General features: G+C 45.3%; 2 protein-coding genes across 2 annotated transcripts in view; one reads left to right on the top strand and one right to left on the bottom strand.

The window, feature by feature from the left end:
• Positions 1-6378, top strand: part of tmc5 (transmembrane channel like 5) — a 29586-nt gene extending 23208 nt beyond the window's left edge. Inside the window, exons 15-20 of the mRNA XM_066642759.1 lie at positions 882-957; positions 1283-1416; positions 1533-1706; positions 2284-2362; positions 2486-2569; positions 5987-6378. Of these exons, the coding sequence (XP_066498856.1) occupies positions 882-957; positions 1283-1416; positions 1533-1706; positions 2284-2362; positions 2486-2569; positions 5987-6049 (610 nt within the window). The 3' untranslated portion in view covers positions 6050-6378. The remainder of the gene's footprint in view (positions 1-881; positions 958-1282; positions 1417-1532; positions 1707-2283; positions 2363-2485; positions 2570-5986) is intronic.
• A 153-nt stretch (positions 6379-6531) lies between these two features.
• On the bottom strand, positions 6532-25122 carry rab40c (RAB40c, member RAS oncogene family). The gene is made up of 6 exons (XM_066641830.1): positions 24041-25122; positions 16816-16876; positions 13160-13220; positions 12731-12808; positions 12131-12353; positions 6532-11987 (listed from the first exon to the last, which is right to left on the bottom strand). The coding sequence occupies exons 1-6, from the start codon at positions 24180-24182 to the stop codon at positions 11716-11718; spliced, it is 837 nt and encodes a 278-aa protein (XP_066497927.1). The 5' UTR covers positions 24183-25122; the 3' UTR covers positions 6532-11715.
• Between the last annotated feature and the right edge of the window lie 7 nt (positions 25123-25129).

The following is a 25129-nucleotide window of genomic DNA, read 5'->3' as shown; positions in this document are numbered from 1 at the left end:
TGTCCCGTCTGCTAGTTTTTCTCTCTCTGCTCATGGCAGACGCATCTGGAGGTGGAATTGTCTCCAAAGTCAGTAGACGGCTAACTGCGCTACCGAAAGTGCTACAAAACTAAACAACTCCAGTTACAAATGAGATTCTGTGGTAATTCAAACTGTGAAAAAAAACATACAGACAAGTTAAACTTCAAACAACAGTCGTTATTTATGTCAAACTTATGTCAAACAAGCTTCGAGCTGCGTTTCCCCACAATCATAGACTTTTAATATTATTAAATAAAGTGTGGGGGGCGGCACGGTGGTGCAGCAGGTAGGTGTCGCAGTCACACAGCTACACAGGTTCCTGGAGGTTGTGGGTTCGATTCCCGCTCCGGGTGACTGTCTGTGAGAAGTGTGGTGTGTTCTCTCTGTGTCTGCGTGGGTTTCCTCCAGGTGACTGTCTGTGAGGAGTGTGGTGTGTTCTCTCTGTGTCTGCGTGGGTTTCCTCCAGGTGACTGTCTGTGAGGAGTGTGGTGTGTTCTCCCTGTGTCTGCGTGGGTTTCCTCCGGTTTCCTCCCACGCTCCAAAAACACACGTTGGTAGGTGGATTGGCGACTCAAAAGTGTGCGTAGGTGTGAGTGAATGTGTGTGTGTGTGTGTGTGTGTGTGTGTGTGTGTGTGTGTGTTGCCCTGTGAAGGACTGGCGCCCCCTCCAGGGTGTATTCCCGCCTTGCACCCAATGATTCCAGGTAGGCTCTGGACCCACCGCGACCCTGAACTGGATAAGGGTTACAGATAATGAATGAATGAATGAAATAAAGTGTGTTCATTTATTCAGTGTTTATTACAGTCAACGTACTTTTATTTTGACACTAACGACCTTTCTGCACTTTGCTCTCTCTCAGGATCGGAATTTACTTTTCCCCGCTCCTTCCCGTCATTCAAGTCATTAAGCTGTTTATTATCTTTTACCTGAAGAGGGTGAGTGTCACGTGAACTTTGTCCTCAGCCGGGTTTCTAGCTCGGCTTCTCCCACCTGGATCTTTCTACCTGCTCCTAGTTTATTTGTTTGTTTATGTTTTTGTTTATTTATTTTCCTAATTCCTGGACTTTTTTTGTGTACTTTGTACGGTGCAGTTTGTGACGTCATGCAGCTAAAGTGTTCACTTCTTTATCACACAACACACATTCCTTGTTTGAGTAAAACACTCGGTGAAATAAAGCAGATTCAGATTCAGATTTTATTCTTGTTGTGATTCTGATTCTGTTTTGATCCAATTCTGATTCTGGTTTAATTCTAATCTAGATCAGTCTAAGTATGAACTGCCAGCCGCCGAAGCGCACGGGACGAGCCGCTCAGATGCAGACGGTTTTTATTGCTCTCCTCTTCATCCCCTCCTTCGTGGGAGCTCTGTCAATGGTGGCCTACACTGTGTGGAGGTAGAGGCTTTATTTCAAATGAGGAAGAATCAGTGGAGAGTAAATGGCTGATAACTCCTAATGTTACAAGTACTTTAGGATGTGTGCGACTTACAGACGTTTGGTTTTCCCTGCAGTCTGACGCCCTCTGCGCAGTGTGGACCGTTCCAGGGACTCGGTAGGCCGTTCCAGGCCGTTCAGCAGTGGATGGCGATTGTCCAGAACATCCCTGGGTCGCAGTGGGCTTGGTGGATATTTGAACATGTCCTGAGGAGCGAACTCTTCTTCTACCTCAGCACTCTGATCGTCCTGTAAGACCCCAGTAAACACTAGTGCTCACAGAAGTACAGACGAGGGAGGGTTCCAAACAATAAATTGTGTTTCAATAATTGTCAGGAAAGGAAAACAAGTACGCTCAGTATTAAAACATAGAGGAAGTGCGCTTCCTATTTTATCACAGAGTACACAGAATATAGCTTATGCCAACAAACAAGACTTCTAATAGGACAAGACAAGACACTCCTAAACTACATTTAAACATTGAGACACTGAGCAGAGAAGACACGCTACATGGAGTGTCATTTACCTGCAGAGTATCCCACTTCTGACACCAGTTCTGAGCACATATCCAATGCCCCCTGGTGAGGTATCCTTGGTTCCTTTTGAAAACGTGGGCAGGTTCTTTAGACAGAATCAAGGTTCTAAGGATCCTGAGTGGAACTGGTTCAAGAATCAGAGTGTAAAAGGCTACAAAAAAACACAAGATTTCAAAGAACAGACACAAAAATGCACCTTAAATTATGAAATCTACAAAATTGTACAAAAGGGTTGTTTAGAGGTGAGTCAAGACCAGTCTTTCATCTCCCCCTCATTTCCCCTCTGTTCCAGTGTCTTCACATTTTTCATCTGGCAAGTGACTCAGGGCCGGAAGCAGCTGATCCGAACTCTCCGAGAGCAGATCGTCAACGTGAGTGCACGTACACTTCCACACACTCCTCGTCACACACCCACTGCAGCAGAACAGATAAACCGTGTCTGATTTCCTTACGAGACAATCCCGAGTAATCCCAGCCTTCTGTCTGTTCTGTAGGAGGGCAAGGACAAGGCCTTCCTGCTGAACAGGTTACAGAGCATCCAGAAGAAGAAAAGACATGCTGCCACATTTACACCTCAGGTAAGGCTCTGAGTGTCTGGAAGTGTGCAATCACAACTTATACTTGAGTCTAAGGGTAACATGACCAACATACAACTGAGTATACTGTCCATAGCATAGGGTTATTCACAGTTACTGTGAGGATTTGATGGCATGGTTCCGGTGTTGGTGATTAGTTCTGGATCACAATCACCTTTCCTCAACACTGGGGTCCTATAAGGACATACACTGTGCTCTGGATTTGACCTGTGTTGATTTAGGAAACTCTGTGCACCTCTGATGACGAGCTGCTGGAGTTTCTAAAGTGTATTCTGTGGGTTCAAAATAATAGGGATGGAATAATTAAACACACATGTTGAAAGCCATACGCCACACAGACCTGTGGAGGGAGGCCGTTGTTGCCGTGGTGAACTGGAGTGTTAAGCGGGTTGTTTGTAAAATAATAGAGCAGATCTAATTCTTGAACTTTATGAATAAATAAATCAGTACTAATATATAATTTAAATTATATTAATTTACACTTGCACGGTTATGCAGCAGGTAGGTGTCGCACTCGCACAGCTCCAGGGACCTGGAGGTTGTGGGTTCGAGTCCCGCTCCGGGTGACTGTCTGTGAGGAGTGTGGTGTGTTCTCTCAGTGTCTGCGTGGGTTTCCTCCGGGTGACTGTTTGTGAGGAGTGTGGTGTGTTCTCCCTGTGTCTGCGTGGGTTTCCTCCGGGTGACTGTCTGTGAGGAGTGTGGTGTGTTCTCTCAGTGTCTGCGTGGGTTTCCTCCGGGTGACTGTCTGTGAGGAGTGTGGTGTGTTCTCTCAGTGTCTGCGTGGGTTTCCTCCGGGTGACTGTCTGTGAGGAGTGTGGTGTGTTCGCTCTGTGTCTGTGTGGGTTTCCTCCGGGTGACTGTCTGTGAGGAGTGTGGCGTGTTCTCTCTGTGTCTGTGTGGGTTTCCTCTGGGTGACTGTCTGTGAGGAGTGTGGCGTGTTCTCTCTGTGTCTGCGTGGGTTTCCTCCAGGTGACTATTTGTGAGGAGTGTGGTGTGTTCTCCCTGTGTCTGTGTGGGTTTCCTCCAAGTGGCTTTTCTGAACAGGGCTGTTTACACAGAGCGAGAACACTGCTGTGGGGCTTTAACTAAAGCAGGTCACATTTGTTTAATTGCAATATATTAATAATAATAATAATAATAATAATAGTGTGACATGGTTTAATCTTGACCTACTTCCTGTTGAAGTAATTAACAGACTTCTTTTGGGTTCCACAAATTGATTCATCAGAACAATCACAGATCCACAAAATTAACATTGTCCATTTTATCTACACACAGCTCCCATATCAACAATGTTCTGCACGGTTTTTACCAGATAACGAGTTTTTAAGGCTTTGTCGCCCCCTTCTGGTACAAAGGGAAAACGCCTTTAGACAAATTGAAGATGGTCATGAAAAACACCCATGGTTTCACACAATGACATATGTGTTGATCTTTTAGTCCTGAGTCACAGGTCAGATTCAGCTGTATCTCAAGGAATTATGGGTAATAGGGTTGTGCTGAGCTTGCATCTTTTAAGGCCTCACTGAAGGTCACAGTAAGGGCACACAGAGGGTGATCGTGAGTACACTGTTGTGCAGCAGAGTGAGTAATGGACTGCTGGACCAGCAGCGAGTCACCACTGTCCAAACTGAGCTTCATGAGGTGTTTTATGCCTAAAAACTAGTAAACAGTGTATTTCTAAAACTAAAGGAGAAGGCAACAGTGACTACTTTTATTCATTCATTCATTATCTGTAACCCTTATCCAGTTCAGTGTCGCGGTGGGTCCAGAGCCTACCTGGAACCATTGGGCGCAAGGCAGGAACACACCCTGGAGGGGGCGCCAGTCCTTCACAGGGCAACACAGACACACACATTCACTCACACACTCACACCTACGGACACTTTTGAGTCGCCAATCCACCTACCAACGTGTGTTTTTGGACTGTGGGAGGAAACCGGAGCACCCGGAGGAAACCCACGCAGACACAGAGAGAACACACCACACTCCTCACAGACAGTCACCCGGAGGAAACCCACGCAGACACAGAGAGAACACACCACACTCCTCACAGACAGTCACCCGGAGGAAACCCACGCAGACACAGGGAGAACACACCACACTCCTCACAGACAGTCACTCGGAGGAAACCCACACAGACACAGAGAGAACACACCACACTCCTCACAGACAGTCACCCGGAGGAAACCCACGCAGACACAGGGAGAACACACCACACTCCTCACAGACAGTCACTCGGAGGAAACCCACACAGACACAGAGAGAACACACCACACTCCTCACAGACAGTCACCCGGAGGAAACCCACACAGACACTGGGAGAACACACCACACTCCTCACAGACAGTCACCCGGAGGAAACCCACGCAGACACTGAGAGAACACACCACACTCCTCACAGACAGTCACCCGGAGGAAACCCACGCAGACACTGGGAGAACACACCACACTCCTCACAGACAGTCACCCGGAGGAAACCCACGCAAACACAGAGAGAACACACCACACTCCTCACAGACAGTCACCCGGAGGAAACCCACGCAGACACAGAGAGAACACACCACACTCCTCACAGACAGTCACCCGGAGGAAACCCACGCAGACACTGAGAGAACACACCACACTCCTCACAGACAGTCACCCGGAGGAAACCCACGCAGACACTGGGAGAACATACCACACTCCTCACAGACAGTCTCCCGGAGGAAACCCACACAGACACAGGGAGAACACACCACACTCCTCACAGACAGTCACCCGGAGGAAACCCACGCAAACACAGAGAGAACACACCACACTCCTCACAGACAGTCACCCGGAGGAAACCCACGCAGACACACGGAGAACACACCACACTCCTCACAGACAGTCACCCGGAGGAAACCCACACAGACACAGGGAGAACACACCACACTCCTCACAGACAGTCACCCGGAGGAAACCCACGCAGACACAGGGAGAACACACCACACTCCTCACAGACAGTCACCCGGAGGAAACCCACACAGACACAGGGAGAACACACCACACTCCTCACAGACAGTCACCCGGAGCAGGAAACGAACACACAACCTCCAGGACCCTGTAGCTGTGTGAGTGCGACACCTACCTGCTGCGCCACCGTGCCGCCCAGTGACTACTTTATTTATATATATATATATATATATATATATATATATATATATATAAATATATATATATATATATATATATATATATATATATATAAGAAGTATGAAAAACTTGGATTCTGAGAACATTTATAGGGTTAATTTAGACTCAGAAAGTTTAGGGAGGAGCCCCTGCGTTCATCTGTTGTAGAGATGTCCAGGATGACGTCAGATTGAGGCTGTACTCTGACTTCACGGACCTTTTCTTGTGTGATGTTCTCTTTAGGATCTCATGGAGACGACGCACTTCAATCAGAACTGGATGAACACTTTCCCTCTGAACATGTGAGACACGCTGGCACAGCTCTGTTAAAGCCCTCCCTCCTCTGTTTGACATGAAAGCCATGTTTTTACTTTCATTGCTGACCAAAAAGGAGCAGCAAACCATACACCTTCAGTTTTATGTCACAGAGAACATGGGGAATGTGGTGTGAACTCTGAAGAAGAACGGAGCAACACCTGGAACATACGCGTTACTTTATAAGTGAAGGTGGTTTTTCCTTTGTTCTGCAAATTGGTCATTTTTAAATAGACGTGTGTTTTTGGATTGCGACGATTTACTGAGGTACTGCAGTTTTCCACTCGCTCCAGGAGGTGGCGCTGTATCCTTTAACAACAGCAGCGAGAACGCCATCTGCACCCCAGCCTTGAGCATCTTTACCTTTCTGTCCATTCTTCACTAAAGCTCTTTTGACACGTTTTCCACAAACAATGTTTAACACAAATCATCTTTAAGGAATAAAACAAAGCCGTGTTTAAATGATACTGGTATTTTATTGTGAAAAAGTCCTTCCTTTTCAAACACTAAGAACTGTACAATCAATAATTTAAAAACACATGTTCGGTTCATTGTTTCAGGAACGCTTGATCAAGTCCTAGTTAAGTTACTCAGCAGCGTTTAGCTTAAAACCAAGAGGAAACAAAACAATAGTGTTTACAGTTCATCATCGCATTCACATCTTTCTTCCCTTTCTTTCAAACCCCAGACATTTCTCCACCTTCGACTCCAAACAGGGCTCAGGCCTGGGGTTTGTTCACCTCTGCGTTCCCGTTTATTCACTGCTTGTTGTGTCTTTATTCGGGTAGAAGCCTCAACCCGTGTTTGGAGAAGGGGCTGGACTCCAGTCACTCAAAGCTCATTCAGTTTTAAAACATGAGATCAAAGTAAGAGGCTCCTTTAAAGGAGCGATCAGTCGTTTTCTTTACATTTACACCGAGACCTAGCGGCCCGTATGTAGCGCGGGTTCTGTAACACAGGGGACTCGCATTATGGAGAATGCACCGGTTCATTCAGGGGCTGCTGTGTTTGTTGTTGTTCGGGTGGTGACAGAATTGACTGATTGCTACTTTAAAGTAAAAAAAAAAAATTATATGAAACAATCAAAAAAATAAACACCATACGTTACGAGATCGAAGCGGAAACTGACGAGATTGACGGCTTCTAACTAAGTCACATTGAAAGTTGTCGCACTTCTACAGCGTGCGGCCGGAGAGGAACAACCTGGCGCCCTGTCGCCACCAAGGATCCAACTAATACTAAAGTCTCTGAGGAAAAGCTGTGGGGTAAACAACCTCTGAAAGCACAGACTCTATTGGCTACAGACATGCAGGGGTTAAGATTGTTTTCTAAGCAAACATGAGCTGAAACACTGCAGCGTCACACTTCGCTTATTTCACTGTCGTCTCCAGTTCCCCCCGTTAGCTCTTAGCCGTTAGCCGAACTCCCCCATTACCCATGATGCCCTGGGGAACACTGGGAGGACGAGGACAAACACCACCGCCTCGACACACCAGAGGACAGCGCCGACCGCCCAGGTCCGACAGACACCCACGCTGTCCAGTGTGATGAGGGGAGGGAGGGGGACACACACCCAGAGAGAGTGAGGCAGGCTGAGTTCTCCAAGGCCTCCAGCTTTGGATGACTGAGGCATCACTGGGAAACGAACAATGTCTGTTACCTCTGACTTTCTCCCTGTCTTTGAGTTTAATTTCAGGCCAGGAACAAAGCGGCTTGTTTTTAGAAACTTGTTCAGTAGTTACTCCATCAGTCGATGACAGACTGAGCTCCCAAACCCAGATTAAGTCTAAAACAGAGATTTAAATATATTTCCAATTGATGACTCTGCAGAAGTTCTGTGTTTTGTTTTTTTCCAAAATATTATTCATTCCTTCATTGTCTGTAACCTTTGTCCAGTTCAGGGTCACGGTGGGTCCAGAGCCTACCCAGAATCACACCCTGGAGGGAGCTCCAATCCTTCACAGGGCGACACACACACTCACATTCACTCACACCTATGGACACTTGAGTAACCAGTCCACCTACCAAGGTGTTTTTCGAACCGTGGGAGGAGCACCTGGAGGAAACCCACGCAGACACAGAGAGAACACACCACACTCCTCACAGACAGTCACCCGGAGGAAACCCACGCAGACACAGAGAGAACACACCACACTCCTCACAGACAGTCACCCGGAGGAAACCCACACAGACACAGAGAGAACACACCACACTCCTCACAGACAGTCACCCGGAGGAAACCCACACAGACACAGAGAGAACATACCACACACCTCACAGACAGTCACCCGAAGCGGGACTCGAACCCACAACCTCCAGGACCCTGGAACTGTGTGACTGCGCCCCCTACCTGCTGCACCACCGTGCCACCTTCCAAAACATTAAATTCAGTGAATTAATTGTTAAATAACTGTGCCATAACTGTGCCCAGAACCAGATTAAAAACAATGTCCACAAACGTTCCACTGACGCCGTTAAGGACATCTCCAGCTTTAACTCGGCATCAACACGGGAAATAAACTGTGAAGTGGCTGTGTACTAAAAACTACAGGATCACTCAGAAAACCAAGAAAAACCTAGGTAACGTGACCCGAACCATAGCTCCAGCAGTCGCAGTGAAGAGGTGAAGAGGTGCAGGGGTTTAATCGTGTTTAAGCGTCTGTACTGCCCCCTACTGGCTGCCGAACTTCTCAGCCTGTCGCAGGCTTCATTTTGTTCGGCGGCTGAAAGGAATTTTTTGGGCAAATCCCTGAGATAGTGTCAGGGGGAACAACATCTTAATGTTACTTTCTCACTGGACCCTGGTGTGAACATTACAGGAACACAATTCTAGTCCTCGCCAATTACACATCACTGGACGTCACCGTGCTCCGAGGAGAACATGCACCTTCTCTTGTCAGCCAACGGATAGCCGTGCTGGCTAGCATCTCGCTAAGCAGTCTCGCTAACAGGCGCCAGTTGTGTTCTTTGGGACTATCCACAGATGCTAGTACTTTATTGTGTACTTTTAGGAGCTCTTTCCAATTTGTTTAGTCATCTTTTGTTTGAATTATGGGTAACTCCCCTAGCGGAGTCTGGAAGTTCACAAAAAGGCAAAAATTACAGCCTACGAGTCTGTTCGGTAAAATGAGATCACGTCCACGGGTTCTCAGGGGACCGCGGGTTTAGATTTAGGGCACAGGAGGGCGCTACAGCTTCACTGCCTCCGACTTCAGCTCTTTCTCTAGAGGCAGGAGTCAAACCAGCTGCTGAAACCTCTGCAGATCTGATGGAATCTATTATTCATCAACAGTGAATCATCAGGAAATAACACAGCGGCTGCTGCAGCTGCTTAAACTGGGTTTGGATCCATCGGAGTGGGGGCTTTTTAAAGAAGTACTCCAGCGTTCGACCCAATTACTGCTGCAGTCACCATCAATGATTACAGTAAAGTTGCTGAAGGCAACATGTTTTCGTTGAATATCACATTTGTTTTGAGTGAAAATCATTTAAAAACTAAAAATGTGCTTTCGTTTTTGTTGTTGTCAGTTTGATTGTTTGAAGAATTTGCCAGAACCTTTTAGTCAGTCCACATTTTGGTTAAAGGGTTAAAACTGTGAAGACGGACGTACCAAACGTGCCAATGACCACCGGCTGTCGTCCTGTAATTGTTGGGTAAATATCGTTGTTAAAGATCAGGTACAAAACCACTGGAGTACCTCTTTAAAATAAGGGCGTGTGAGGAATCTTTTCATAATAAAAGCATGAGTGAATAGCATTAGCGCTGTGCTTGTGCTTGATTGTTTAAAGACATAAGCGAATGCTCCACGGGTCACTGCCGCGCCTCCCGTCAGGAACCATGCCCTTTGTTCTGTGTGCAGTTCTTTGAGCAAAGACGAGTGCTTCAGAGTAACACTGACGTAGACCGAGCTGAAGTTTGGTCAGATACAAAAACACTGAGCTGGGGACTTAAACGGAGAGAGAACGCGAAACTGAGAATCAAACAAAATCACCTCGTCCAAGAGCCTTTAAACTGATCATAAAATACAGAACCCGGAGTCTAAAGGCATGGACCTGTCAGGCTTTGGCACGAGGGCTGAGGTAAAGTAAAGGAAAGTGGAGGTTTCTAACAGACGGGTGTGTGTTTTCTAAGAAAGGCATTAGACAGAAACAGAAGAGAGAGACTTAAGGGAAGTCTCTTTTAAGACGTCAGCCTGTTCAAAACTGTTAGAATTACTGCCTCCTGCAGGACACAGAAGAATCATAAAAGAGAAGTGTTCGTGGAGAGATACTCGCCACAAACACGTGGGGCACGAACATCTGTTTTCTGTCACTTTTTGTGGTCGGTCACCGCAAGAGATTTTCAGAATTTAGACTGATTTTAACAGTGATTTTGATGAAGTGATGAAGGGTATTTGGGTTTATACATCCCTCCCCATTCAGAGATGTGAGCCTCGTCCTGTACGAGTGGATGTTTAGGAACCGAGTGGTGAATTTTGTTTTGTTTATACGTCAACAGTTTCTCGAGCAGGTTCACCATTTTATGGCATTAAAGTAAAAAAAAGTCAGGGTTTCCGTCTATAAACTAAAATAAAATAAAACAAAGAATATTTAAAAAATAAAAAACGTCCCCTGAGGAGGTGCTCGACACGATCTGCAGAGAAAAGCACAAGCAACACTTGACGATTTCCAGGATGTCCCGTTATAATCCTTCCAGAAACTACTCTTTAAAAACAATTTAAAACAAAAGAGAACTGCATTCACGCTGTCATCGTGTGCACAAATCAATCCTGAGCCACCAGGGTGCGGCAAAGCGGGAGATTTTCAGAAAGAGAGACTTTCCACCTTAAAACGCTTCATTTTTGGCTTGAGAAACATGCGAGATTTTTAAAAAGCTGTTCCTTGAGGAGCTGATCGCAGGAACCCAGAAAAGAGCATGCGGATCCGGAGCTTATGGAGCTGATAAGAACAACTTCATGAGAGCAGTGACGGACGGGCTGCTTTAAAAAAACAAAAACACACCTTATTGATTCGCGCTGTGGCTCGACCTGTGCAACTCCTCAACTAGAGGGCGCAATTTTAACGTGTTGTATGCAAACGTGTGGGCACCCCTGGTCAACCTCAACCTAACAGATGTCCAAACGTTTCCAGACATGGTTCTATGGTTCACCCACTGCTGAACAGTAGGATGGGATTCTCTGGAGTCAATGGGTGGTAGAGTCTTCTCAGCAGTGAAGTTCCTCTGAGACAAGTCGGACTGGAGCTAATCGCCGAACGCTTAGCACCTGATCTCGCTGAGGTCCGTGTGTCTGAATTCAATACAATCTTCAGAGCAAGGTTCCACCACTTTGTGTAAAGCCTTCCTGGAAGTACTGCAGTAAAGAGAGGACCACATTCATTTCAGAAGAAGCTCAGGACAAGTGTTAACTCTGCGTTTGACCAGAGGTGTTCAACGTTTGCATGCAGCCGTTTAGGAGATGTTCAGAAGGATATATCAGATATTTGAGAGTTAAATCAGGTGTTTGTGTGAGTGTAGTAATAAGACTGCAGCAGATTTAAGGGGCATGTGTCCCCAGTCTTTGAGTTCACGAAACCCCAAAACCTCTACATCCCAGAATCTCAGAGCCTCGGAGAGTCCGAGTTCATTCTCCTGGTTGTGGCGGAGATACGACTCGAGGCTAGGAGATCTTGCAGTTGTTGCGGGTGCAGTTCTGGGGTGGGCTCTGGGGCGGCCGGATGGATTTGGAGCGTTTCAGGCTGTTTCCTTTGCTGCCAGGGGCGCTGGCCAGAGAGTACGAGCGTCCGTGCATCATCACGGCGTTCATGCCGTTGGCCATGGAGAAGGACTTCAGGTGACTTTTAATGGCCACAGGAAGAGGCAGCTTATCGATCAGATGAACAGGAGTGCAGGACACGATCGCCCGACAGCACAGGTCTTGAAGACTGAACACTGAGGAGATGAGAAACAAAAATCTATCAGAGACGGAGTAGAGAACGTTGCTGAAAGGTTTCTCTCTGATTTGGAGAGGGGAGCTGTGGTGTGGTTTACAGTGAGACCACAGAGAAACCGTACGGAGTTAATAATGAGCTTACCTCGGTTTGGTCTCCAGAACTTCTCCATGCCGTGTCTCATGAGGACGATGCGGGAGAGCTCCGTGAACGACTCAATGACGTTAAAGTTGCAAAGCGGACTCACTTCGAAAAACGTCATCCCGTTCTTCTCGGCGTATGCACGCGCCTGTTCTGTTGGGACCTGCCGCTTAAAGGCCAAGTGCAGCCGGTTTCCCACCAGTATCCTTGGCACTCCTGGGGCATGCTGGGAAAAATAACACAGATTTATATGTATGTAAGACATGGATGGGGTGAAAGCTAATTTAAATTTTTTATTTTTAAACAGAAAAGGAAAAAAGCATGACATAGATACCCTTTATTTATTTATAAACTCCTCAGAGAAATGAGCACTCTTTCTTCCTCTCACTCTGTCATTCATACAGTGTGTGTGTGTGTGTGTGTGTGTGTACATGGCTACTGTCCCAGAATGTTTTGGAGGTGGAGCAGGAAAAATCTTCTTCCAGCAGCAGAGGCCAAAAATATCAATCTCCCCACACTCAAACACACACTGACTCCCTCTTTCCAGGGTGTGTGTGTGTGTGTGTGTGTGTGCATGCGTGCATGCATGTGTCATCCACTCACCTCATCAATTTCCCTAATCCAACGGTCAATTCCATCGAAGGACCAGCGGTTTGTGATGTCATACACCAGCAGGATCCCCTGCTCAAGACAAGCAGAAACAAAGCGCATTGTTCACAACGTCCTGAACACGCAGCTCGGACATAAGCTAAAAAGTAAACAGGACACACTCCAACAGACCCCTTCCCGGCCTCTGGCTCATCAGGCTGATGCGGAACATGCCGCTCGATTAATATCAAACTCTATACAGGGGCGTACGGGAGGGTTTACACAGGGCAGTTAACTTTGAGTGAAACCCTGACTTACAGCGGAACAGAGACGTGTTCCTGTGTTGACTCCTAGGTGCTACTTGAAGGTTTTGGTTTGATAATGGGTGGCACTTGGTGGAAAAGTGGTTTGTTAGTGTCCAATTAAACCAGAACCAGCACTCACCTGAGCTCCTCTGGAGTACGAGCGGAAAATAGTGCAGAAACGCCCTTGACCCGAAGTGTCCCTGGAAAATACAAACAGAGAGAGATTAAATTTTATAGCTTCATGCATTTTTTTAAATTTGACAAATACAAAGCAAAACAGCTGTAAATGTGTATAAAAAACATGCACTATTTATATCTATGTACCCATCTATATATTTTATATCAGACAGATCATGAAAAGCATGAGAGAAGAGACACACTGGGTGTGTCTCAGTTCCACGGAAGTGTACAGGTGTGTGTGCGGCAGTGGCGATTGCTCTAAGACTGCAAGGGAAGCTCAGCTTTCCCTAAAATGCCAAAAAATAAGTGATCAAATATATAATGTTGTGTGTACATGTCATTGAATAAATATGCACTACAACGCGCTCAACTTTTGTTCAGAATCAGCTTCTTATCACTGGTAAAGACGCGGCTTTCCTCTCAATCATTCCTGCAGCTTCACAGTGCTTTAAACAGTGAAGACGCTGAGCGTCCACAGAGTTCAATAGTGAAGCAGCGAAGTGCAGCGAAACGAGACGAGTCATTGGATGAATGCTGGGCTTTGTCCCGCCCATCGGACGCTCAGCGTCTCTGGGGGTCTATGGGGCAGTGGGCTGGCCTCGGCTGGCCCGGACGCTCAGCTTCTGCATGATGATTGGATGATCTGTCTGAGGCTGAATCCCTTTTTGATTGACAGCAAAATGAGCGAATCAGCGATTCTTTGGTGTAAAGATCCGTGGGAGCATTACATTTTCATTGGGTTCTGAGTTGAAGCAGACTTTCTTAATCCTCTTAGCAGCATTTTCTTTGTTAAAAACGACTAGCGACAAATCGAGCTTCTATTTCTGGTGGGTTTTTTGTAGCTGCTTGTGTTTGGAGACTGACTTCTATCACTCTTTCTGACTTCTATCACAGTTTCTGTCCAGCGAGTGCTGCTGAGCCCCTCCACCGTCACAAAGCACTCACAGGCGGACACACTTCACATGGGCCAAGGCCGTTTAAGCCTAGCTCTGCTGGCCATTGAGAGGACACTAGTCAAGTCCCTGGAAAAGACGCCTTGTTGGTACGACAGGGTCACAGATCATTTTCTTGAAAAGGAACGGAGGGTAGAATTTACGTATAAATAAACCGACACATTTTATGATGTAGGCCGAAATTGAGCTTCCCCTCCTTGAAAGACCAGCATCCGCCACTGGTGTGTGGTATTGATTATCACTGACAGTTATTTAGGCGGCCAATTCATGCAGTTCATCTGATAATACTACAACGAGGCTGGTTTGACTGGCTGCCTAACTGAGCATCCGCTAGCTGTGTTTTCCTGTGGATGGGAACGGTTTGAAAACAGCAGTCATTGTGAACGTTTTCAGAAACATCCAGATGTGTGGATGACCAAATCACTGCGCTCAGTTCATCAATTAATCCACAAAGAAAAGGCAGCGCTTTCACACCAGCCTTCATGCTTTTAGCTGCTGTTGGACACAGTCATTGACCTTTTAAACCAAGCATCTCTAAGTTAAACTTTCCTTTAAACACACAGACGGAAGACAACGATAAACACTTTCCACTTTTTATCTTCAAAAATCAAAGTGTCTCCGTGCTGCCTCAGCAGTGTTATTTTAATTTACGTCATGACAGATCTGACTCTGAACCCGTCTACGATCACTAGCAATCTCCAAGAACACTGCTGGAGATTAGGACACACCCGTGATTTCACAATTCACTCGCTCATTAATTCATTCTTGTGTGTCCTTGTCAATGTCTGTTGTTTTCAGGAATATCTCCTGCCCGTTTGTCCTCGGGTGTTTTCCCACTGTTCAATTCTAAGAGAAGCTCCTAGATCCCAGAGTGACTTCAACAAAAGCATGACTCAGTCGCAACCTGGAGAAACGGGTTTAACGGCTTTTACAAACTCCAACACAAACAGTCAGCCAAGCACAGTGTCTACACACCAGACCTGCACTGCCCCACGGTCCAAATGTTCAAGTACACCCCACACCCGCCCACACAAATGAGCACCTTCAGTCGCTAAATCTGCACACGCTGTGGAAAGTTGGGGGAGAGAGGGAGAGAGAGAGAGAGAGAGAGATGGAAAGTTGGAGACAGAGACCGAGAGAGAGAAAGAAAGTGAGTTGAACATTTGGATGGGGAGAGAGAAAAGGAGGGAGCATGAGAGGCTCTCTGATGATACCGCTCAGTGAGTGATGGGCGAGATGGGGATCTGAGTGTCTCTTTAACGTTGTAATTGCGGTTGTCTGGTAAAAGCTCTCTCTCTCTCTCTCTCTCACATTAAAGCCCTCGACTCCTTCCTTTCCGAGAGTTCCACTTGTTTATCCTCCCTCCATTTTCTCTCAGTCCTTGCATTACTCTGCATCCTGAAGAGCTAAAGAGGAAAAGGAGATGGCCAACATTTCAGCCACTTCCTCCCCACCTCCCTCTCGAGTTCCAGCTTTTAGAAACACAGGAACAACTGCAGAGATCTGGCATGAGAGCATTACCGTGTGGCTGCTGTTAATCAGTCGGACAAGCTTTTAAGGGAACGTATATGAAGCCACCAACCCTCACACTGTGAAACAAGACCACCCAGTTTTCTGTGGGCTGCCCAAGTCAAAAGAGACGGGACGAAACGAGTCGTTCCAATCCTGCTTCGTTTTGACATCAGGTGCAGAACCTGAATTACCCTGCCCTCTCATCTGAGTCTGTCCCATCACAACACGGGACACGCATTCACGTGAAAGTTTAAAGACGAGGTAAAACAGAACAAAACAGACACAGCCAGAGAAAAGAAATAAAAGCAGAGTACAAATCGATAAATCAAGAATGGAAAAGAAAGAGAACCAAGCAAAAGTGAGGCAAGTGGTTCCACAGTTTCAGCGCGAGGGCCTCAAACGCTTCATCACTACGTGTCACTAAGAAAGTACGTGGAACATATGAGTAAAGGTAGGGCTGGACGATACGATATCAATATAAACAACATAAAAGACACAGAGAAACTGCCGAGAACAAGACACAACATCGCTGTCAAATATAAACCTCTTTGGCTTTGTCAATATTCACAGTTTTAAACTAAATTTAATATGAAGTGAACTGAACTAAAGACAGCGCCCTGTAATTAATGGCAGTCAGTGACAGATGCTGTAAATAATGAATATAAAAAATATCGAAACTGTGTTTTAAAAAATCATATAATTACTATTGAAACCTTTTATATTGCGATATACATTGATACTGAAGTATTGTCCAGCTCTAAGTAATTAAAGAACTTTAAAATGAATCCTAAACTTCACGTGAAGCCAGAACAATAAACTACCAAACACCTATCTATTAAATCTATTAAATAACCTAGGAGCAGCCTTCTAAATTGTCTCTAAGCGTTTACAGTAGTTTCTTTAAGTACCCCATATCTGTGCTCCCTTGTGGATTCGCATAAAGGGCATAAACCTGTCTTCCAGTCTCAGTCCAAGCCTCTGAGCATCATCAAACCGTCTACCTCATTCAACACGGCTGCTCCGTCTCCATAACGACAACGAATGAATGAATGAATGCGGCGTGCCGAATGATGCTCTGCGGTGAGAGGAAGTGAAAGTGGATGTATAGAATAAACCCAAAAGACCACCCACTTCTGGCTGAGACACTCACCACAGCTCTAACTTCACTCTTCTTCCGTCCAGGAGGATAGTGGTGGTCTTGTAGTCGATTCCTGGGGAGGGGGAGAATAAATGGTTAATGGTGGTATGTTAGATGTTAAATATTCACACTGTGTTACTTTGATTTGAAATGTGGAAGGCTGAAGGTGCTGAGGAAGCACGTGAATGCTTTTCAAAGGCAGCAACGACGAGTGATGAACATTGTTTATCTTAGACTTTAAAACATAAAAGGATCTGCAGCAGCGTCGTAGATTTGGTGTGGAGTCTAATGGGTTGTATAAAAGACAAAGCTATTCTGAACACTGAAATTACTCATCTGAGCTGCAGAAATAAATCGGATTAAATAAACAGAGAAGATAAAAAGACAGAGCCTAGCTCCGGGCAGCTAGTGGAACAGATCAGATCAGAAACGCCAGGCCGTTTTCCAGCCGACTCCCTCCCGACTTCAACGTGATCTTAAGTGCCGCTCTGTCCCGGGAGCCTAACGGTCCTGATGCTCTAAAGCACTCAGGCTAATTTGATTAGCGTTAAAGGCTTCCCGTCACAAGATGGGGCTTTTAAGTTGAGAGAAATCAGCAGTTCTCTCAGGGAGGGTTTTCTGAGGGTGACGGGGCACATTCGGCAACAGAAGAGAGGACGTTCTGGCGCTGGGTTAATTTAATCTAGGCTTATAATTCACCAGAAAGAGATTATCCAGGTTCAGATGGAGAGTTAAAGGGGCTCTTGGTGCTTACAGATTCAAACGCCCAATCCTTTGAGAAGGTAATTGCAATTTGCATCCGTGTGATGTGTTTAAAGTGTTGTACGTCGCGAACAAGGCTGAGAAACAGCTGCTCGGGACCCTTTTAAACCTGCTTTGCATTTTAATGAAAACAGAGCTTGTTGGTGGATCGCTGTTTCAGAGGCACGCTAACATTCAGATTGCTCTTGTAATGATATCGATAAAAGAGGAACTTCTACAAAAGCCTGGTTTAAAAAAATGAATGCAATCTGCCACTGTTCCGTGTCATAGCTGTTCGTGTGAGTAGCACAATGACCAACTGAGAGAAAAGGACAAGTCACAGATGGTTTAAAAATGGAACAAGAAGAGCTTATTAAGGATGCTTCATAAAGCTTTGATGATTTAGCAACAGAACATCGCTGGAGGGAGGAAAACGAGAGGGGGGAACACACACACAGAGAGAGAGAGAGAGAGAGAGAGAGAGAGAGAGAGAGAGAGAGAGAGAGAGAGAGAGAGAGATTAAGGGGAGAGTAAAAGCTTGCAAAAGAAAAAAAGCAAAGAGAGACAGAGAAAGCAAATGAGAGAAAGACAGCAATAGGGTTTTAGAGAAAGAAAAATAATGAGTTGTACATACAGAAGAGAAAAAAATAGGAATAAAGAAAAAAAGAGTGGCAGGGGAGAAGAGAGAGAGAAGAAAGGACAGAGAAGAGAGAGAGGGGAGAGGAGAGAGAGAGAGAGAAAGTGAGAGAGAGAGAAGAGAGAAGAGAAGAGAGAGAGAGAGAGAGAAGAGAGAGGGAGAGGGGAGAGGAGAGAGAAAAGAGAGAGAGGGAGAGAGAGAGAGAGAGAAAGTGAGAGAGAGAGAGAGAGAGAAGAGAGAGAGAGAGAGAGAGAGAGAGAGAGAAAGAGAGAGGGGGGGGAGAGGGGAGAGGAGAGAGAAGAGAGAGGGAGAGAAGAGAGAGAGAGAGAAGAGAGAGGGAGAGAAGAGAGAGGGAGAGAAGAGAGAGAGAGAGAGAGAGAGAAAGAAAGAGAAGAGAGAGAGAGAGAGAAAGAGAAGAGAGAGAGAGAGAGAAAGAGAAGAGAGAGAGAGAGAGAAGAGAGAGGGAGAGAGAGAAAGAGAGAGAGAAAGTCTGGAGAATGCAGTAAGCCACAGGCTTTGCCTATCCTTCATTATTAAATGAACAAGAACCTCTAATGAGGAGGAAATTGTGTCTCTGTCACTCTGACTACATCTTAAAAGGAGGAGGAGGAGAAGGAGATGACAAGGAAGAAAAGAAGAAGAAAAAGCAGAACACCTCAGCCATCTTTTAAAATGCCTTAATACAGTCTTATAGTCTTGTTTGTATGCTAGTTTAAACCAGTGGAGTAAAACCAACATATAAACTGAAATGAAATTACTTTTTACACACACACACACACACACCATTTATTCGACATGCGACAGTGATGCATGGACAGTGTAACATAGCATTAGGGTGTCTACACACTAGAAAACACAGATACACACACGCATGCAGATCCTGTCCATCTAGAAGACGTGTACATCCCTGGAGCAGGGGCAGAGTTCGCAAAATTCAAAATCCACTGGGGAGCAACATATTTGGACCATCTGAAAGAAAACTAACACTAACCTGAGAAAGCAGCCTACAAAAACATCCTGTGCCAGGCTGCCACACTAAAACTTCATATCCTTCCAATCTGGCATCGCACAGAACTGGGAAATAATTCAGCGCGCTAATTAGCCTGTCCTCCATCTTGGATATTCACCGTCCTCGTTTCTATTGGCTGTTCTTCACAGCTCCACGGCGCGTCTTGTTCTACATACAGGCCCGTTTCTAGTACGACAGAGCTGATACAGTGTCCTATGTTGTGGGAATGTGTTTCTGATTCTGTGCAGAGGTCTTCAAATCCAGAACTTGGATCCTGGTTCCAGGTTTGGATTTTAAAATAGCCGGCTAGTATGGTGCTACTGCTGCAACTGCGAATACACCTAACCAATCAGGCGTAGGAGCATTTTAAAATCCCGGCCTGGGACCTAGTTCAAACGTCCTGATTTGTGTTGGGCACCAATAAACAGGGTGTGCGTAGCTGAGAGTGACTTTGCTAAAACAGTGCAAGCTTAGAGGTTCATGAGGAAGTATGTAGTCAAGCCTCTGTCTCAGAGGAGGCTGACAATCTGGTTTAACCGACATTCGCTTAGCCCTGCAGCAGCTGGAGCGAGTGGAGCAGGAGAAACACCGCAAACTCAACAAACATCGCACTTGTGCTGAGAAACGCTCCTCCTGCCGTTCACCTTTGCACTGAAAAGGACATCGTCCACAGGTATCAGCCGCTAAACAAAGCTGCTCTACGGCTGGGCCACGGTGTGACCAGGACCTGATGCTCTTTCGTCCAGTGAGGACACCTGTTTGTTTAGTTCGTTGGAGGTTTAGTTCGTTAAGAGACTATATTAGACTAGATTAAATATTAAATATGCATCTGTGTAACCACCTCACTCTTATGGTGTTGCTCTAACAACATGTTTAAGAAGCCATGAAAAATATTTACAGATGAATTTCTGGTATATGATGTACAATGCAATATAATACCGCCTTAAAACTGTGTATGGAATAGGTCTCCGCCCGCACGGTATAAGGTATTGCAGTGGGTGTGTGGGGTGTACTGTCAGGCTGCGTGAGCCTCATATCAGTGAGCACAAAGTGAATGAAGGTTTTTCATCGCTGTGCAGTTCACACTGACACATGTGTTAATGATTAAAACAAAAATCATCTGGTGCTAGAGGAACAAAATGTTCAGAAATAAAACAGGCTCCACGTTTTTTAGAAGCAAAGCTGGCCAGCTAACAGGCACCGCTAGTGGTTCAGCACACAACAGCAGAAGGTTTTCCAGTGAACTAAGTTCAAATCACTCAAAGGTGAATGAAGGGTCTTTGTCTGTTTACAACTTCCTTCCGCTCTCATTTAACCCAGACTCAGCTCTAAACTAACAACTGCAGTGGTCTACTGGGCTTGTGTATTTCCCAACCCGTGACATCAGCAGTTAGTGACCTCCAATAGAGCCCCCTCCCTGTGGCTCTCTTAAATGTACATGAATTAACTCTTTGGCCATGTACTTCACTTAGCCAGACACCGAACAGTAATTTGACACAGTGTTTGTGTCTTCGTTTTGAAAAACCGGCCCACAAACTTAAATAACGCGGTATATGCCATTGGGGTTATACGCACACAACCCTACTCTGGAATCATGGGTAAAGTGGTAATACATGTTATATTCCTTTATGCATCAGTTCAGGTGAAGGCCAGAACTGAGATACAACACCTGAGACGTCTGACGCTAATTTCCCTTCGTTATTAAAATTGAAACCTTCTGTTCTGATGGTGCAGGTAAATACAATCAATAGACAGAAGAAGTCTTTACGCGAACCACAGTTAGCATTAACGTGTGCTGCTTTATTCTCAGTGGCGATCAGAATCCGGTCCAGCCAACCAAAATGTAGCTGCACAATTTACCCCTGCGTTCCACTCTCTTTAAATATTTACAGATGTGCTCTTTCAGTCAGTCACAGACGCAGATCAATGAGTGAAAAAGCCTTGGAGTAAACACAGCCAGAGATTCCACGCTTTGGCCCAGTTTTAAATAAAGGCCCTGGGATTCAGATCGCTCCAACATCACTACAGGACTCACTTCAACGTTTCCAAACAAAACAAGACTGGGGGCGTGGAAGAAGGGGCTTTCTACATTTCGAAACAGACAGAGAGTCGAAACAGACTCTCTCCGTGGACAGAGTTTGCTGCTGTTCGTGTTCTGATTCAGATTACGTTTGTCAGAATATTGATAGACACCTCTAGGCTTTTTTTTTTAGACATTTGTGAATCTCTCAACAAGTTTTAGGCAAGTAGTGACATCACCACACCTCTGACAGTCGTGCTGCTGTTCAACATCTGTATACTCACTCCATAAAAAAAATCCCCTTTTTAAAGTTTTAAAGCTTAAAATGAGCATTAGGAGCGAGTTATCTCCTTCAAAACCTCCACAAAAACTGAATCCATCAGTGCTGGGGCAGGTTTGTTTACACTGGACACACTCAGACGCATCAGGGAACCTGAGTCAACAACAGAATATCTACAGCTACTCAGGCAAAGTCTAAACAACGGGTCACAGTAGGTCATGCGTTTCAGTCGTTTCACCACCGTTCTCCACAGTCAGCAGGTGTTAATTTGGCTTTACACTAAGAATCTACCATGAAAACTGTTGCAGGCTGCATTCAACTTGATTCACAGTGAGATAAAAACGAGTAGTGCATGCAACAGTTTATTAATCTATATCTAAAGGTCACCAATGTACTGCCTGTGTGGATTTGTTATGGTGTGACATCAATGTCACTAGTAGAAGGCACAAAAAAAAAACAGCAAGTGGAAGGTTTTAACATTTCACACGTGTAAATATCCCTCGTGATTTCTCAATCATTGGCCAAGAGTCTACCCCTTCCTCCAGATGCTCAAATAATCGATTCCTTCAGGAGTTGTCTCCTGTTCACCAGCTACGTTTACTTTCTGTTCCGCCCCTCTCACTGTACACAGACGCTGTGGGACAGCCTCCGAACCATTTTCCCGAAAATAGCTTTGGGCACTGAGTCATCTCCATTTTTCCATTTTCCCTCCATTTCAAAACGAAACTCCAATGGCCAAAGTGTATCTTTACAGAGAAGGCTTCTCTTAGGAAGCGGGCAGCCACAAAACCAGGAGACATCAACCAATAGCATTCACTGAGAGAAACGGACCTGACCCTTCCCCAAACTGTCAAAACCCAAGCGCAGAATCAGGCCGTGGGGGTAAGGCTGGCGCGTGAGGAAGACTTTAAAATCAAGAGGGAAAAAGCCATTCGAGAACGAAAAAAAAGATTATGATCTGCCCGCATGAATCTCCTGTGACGGCGCTGACAAGGAGCACATCTGCATTTACACAAAATTTTAAAACTTATAGGTTTGTATTTTCCACACCCTCTACTTTTGACGTTAATGTGACACCATATTTTATCCTTATTGCACAGGAGTGCAACAAAATTCTGACTCTGCATGTAACACATCCAGGACTGTGAACACACACACACACACCCCAACACACCAACAAGCAGCCACCTCAGCAACAAGGGAGCAGCCGGGGGCTCTACGCACTGCTCAAGGTCACTTCAGCCATGAATGTTGAAGGAGGAGACAGCACTGTTCCTAGCAAAAGGAAACTTTGAATAAGAAAATTTAATGTCGCAATGCAACTATGGCACTATTTAAGGTGGAACGGAAATGTTATATAAGAAAGCTAGATGCCACAAAATGACCCATGCACTATTTAAGGTGGAATAGAAAGTCTGATTGAGAAGCTTTGATGCCAGATTACAGCCACTGCACTATTTAAGGTGGAACTCTAAATAAACACCAAAATGTAACTGCTGTACTATATAAGTTGGAATGGACATTTCTAATAATGTATAACATTAGGTTATGGTTTCTCTAGAGCATCAGAGCATGTGTTCTGTCTTTTGCTGTTTTTCTGCTACATAAATATTATTGTTAATATTATTATCAGACTGTAAAAGTCTGAGATTGCATCAAAAGCCACAACCAGAGACAGGACTGTAATACAACTTGACCACACTGTAGTTCTGTTAAAGAGGTCAGCACCCACTCTGAGAACTGACTCATCCTGACCATGTGTGTTTACGTTAGTGTCAAGTCTGCGTTATTTCTCCATGACTGCTCTACTGGCCTCCAACAGGCTTTTCTTTGAGGCTGACCACCTCCCAAACTGCAGAGTCACTGACTCAAGAGGCTTGATGGCTCCCAGTTAAAGGGACACTCCAACGTTCCTATGATTTTCTTCAGAAAGAGGGATATATTTCGTGAAATGTGTGCTTTTTTTCAAATTATGACACAGGACTGGTTATTTTTACATCTGAAAAAGAACAGATTGTATGTTATCTCTGCAGCCAAAGACTGCTTAGAGCTAATCTCTGCACTTTGTGGAGAATTCCCCTCCTGCTGTACACGAGTGAGTTATATAATTCAAGACAGTTATATATAATGGCGATACACTCATCTAACACAGTACATGATGTATATTCCTCTCTGTGTTCAAAGTTACAGATGTAAATGTGGCTTAGCTATAACTCTACATTTTCATATGCATTTATTCAGCACATGCACATCTATAAATATGCAATTAGCCCTCGCCTCAAACTCCGCCCACCTTTTGCTGAATACCTGCAGCTGGAAAGTCCCATCCCCGGATTAACGTGATTCCGATGTGTGATGTATGAAACCCTGTCTTTCTGAATCAGTGTTTCTGAGACTATACGGAACTCTGCAGTTTCAATGTTTAAATGCTCAGCCACGGGGCTGGACCGCTTACACACCACCACGCAGTCTTGAAGTGAGCCTACAGTGTTTGTGATACAGCTTTTGGTCACAAGGGCAATGATATTTTAGTGTGAAACGGTAACATACCGCTGCTGTAGGCATACGGCGACTCCGCAGATCCATCCTGAAGACTGTCCAGAATCTCTCCTTTCCCAACATCGCTGTCTCCGACGAGGAGAAACTTCAGCAGATAATCGTAACTCTTTACAGGGCTGCCCTGGGTGCCCATGTTTACATCACATCAGAGCTGAAAGTCCCGAATATCTGCTGCGAAACGAACCGAATATTCGTCTCGAACCTACGCGATTAATAAATGTTCGATTATTTGCTCCGAAGCTGGACGCTGCTGACGTGAAGCAGCTGCTGAAGAAGGTGAATGTTATCCAGCTCTGTGTGCGTCTACTGAACTAGCATTTGCCCGAAAAAGAAAACAGTTTCATAAAACTAAATAAACATTAAAGAATTAGAAGAGTTTCTGCAAACAATGTATGATCCTGCTATAGTCAAGCTGTGTTCAATACCGTCCAAGGAACTAGGTTCAATTCATTATACACACCACAAACTACTCAAAATAGAACTTTTGTTTATACGTATTGCTAAAAAACCCAACTCAACGCTTTATTTCTGTTAAATCCATCTCATTTGTGTTCGTCACCTAACGTTAGCATTTGCATTAAGAAAACGTTATTACCTCAAAACCCAAAGCAAGCGTTTAGTATTTCATCTTCTTTTTAGTAATTAATTAACTGTGTGGACGGGATATTTCCTGTTTAAACAAAAATAAGTTGTGAGTGTAGTTTAAAAGCAGACTACAAAAGAAAGGCTAATGCTAAAGCTAAGCTAAAGCTAACTAGCTGTCAACTGCCACAGCGAACAAACCGCCGTCTACAGTTTCGCACACAAAGGCTTTCTGCTTAATTTCTCACTCCTGGCAAAAACTGCACACTTTTAATTCTCGAACCGGGGTAAATATCCACTTCTGTGGGGCGTTAAAAACGAGCCGAGCCGATAAATGGGCCTCCGTCCCGTGGACAAAGCTGGAGATCCTCCGGAATCATCTCCGCATTGCTCCGCGCTTCTGTGCGAGAGAGAGAATGAAGAACCCTCCGGTGAAGATTAGCCCTTCCCTGCTCCTTTGTCCGCGGGTACAGATCAGTTAGAGTCCGGGAGAGTCCA

Source organism: Hoplias malabaricus, chromosome 13 (assembly GCF_029633855.1).
Source record: "Hoplias malabaricus isolate fHopMal1 chromosome 13, fHopMal1.hap1, whole genome shotgun sequence".
Taxonomy (NCBI): Eukaryota; Metazoa; Chordata; class Actinopteri; order Characiformes; family Erythrinidae; genus Hoplias; species Hoplias malabaricus.
Note: the sequence above shows the minus strand (reverse complement) of the source record. Positions and strands in the feature narration are given on the sequence as shown.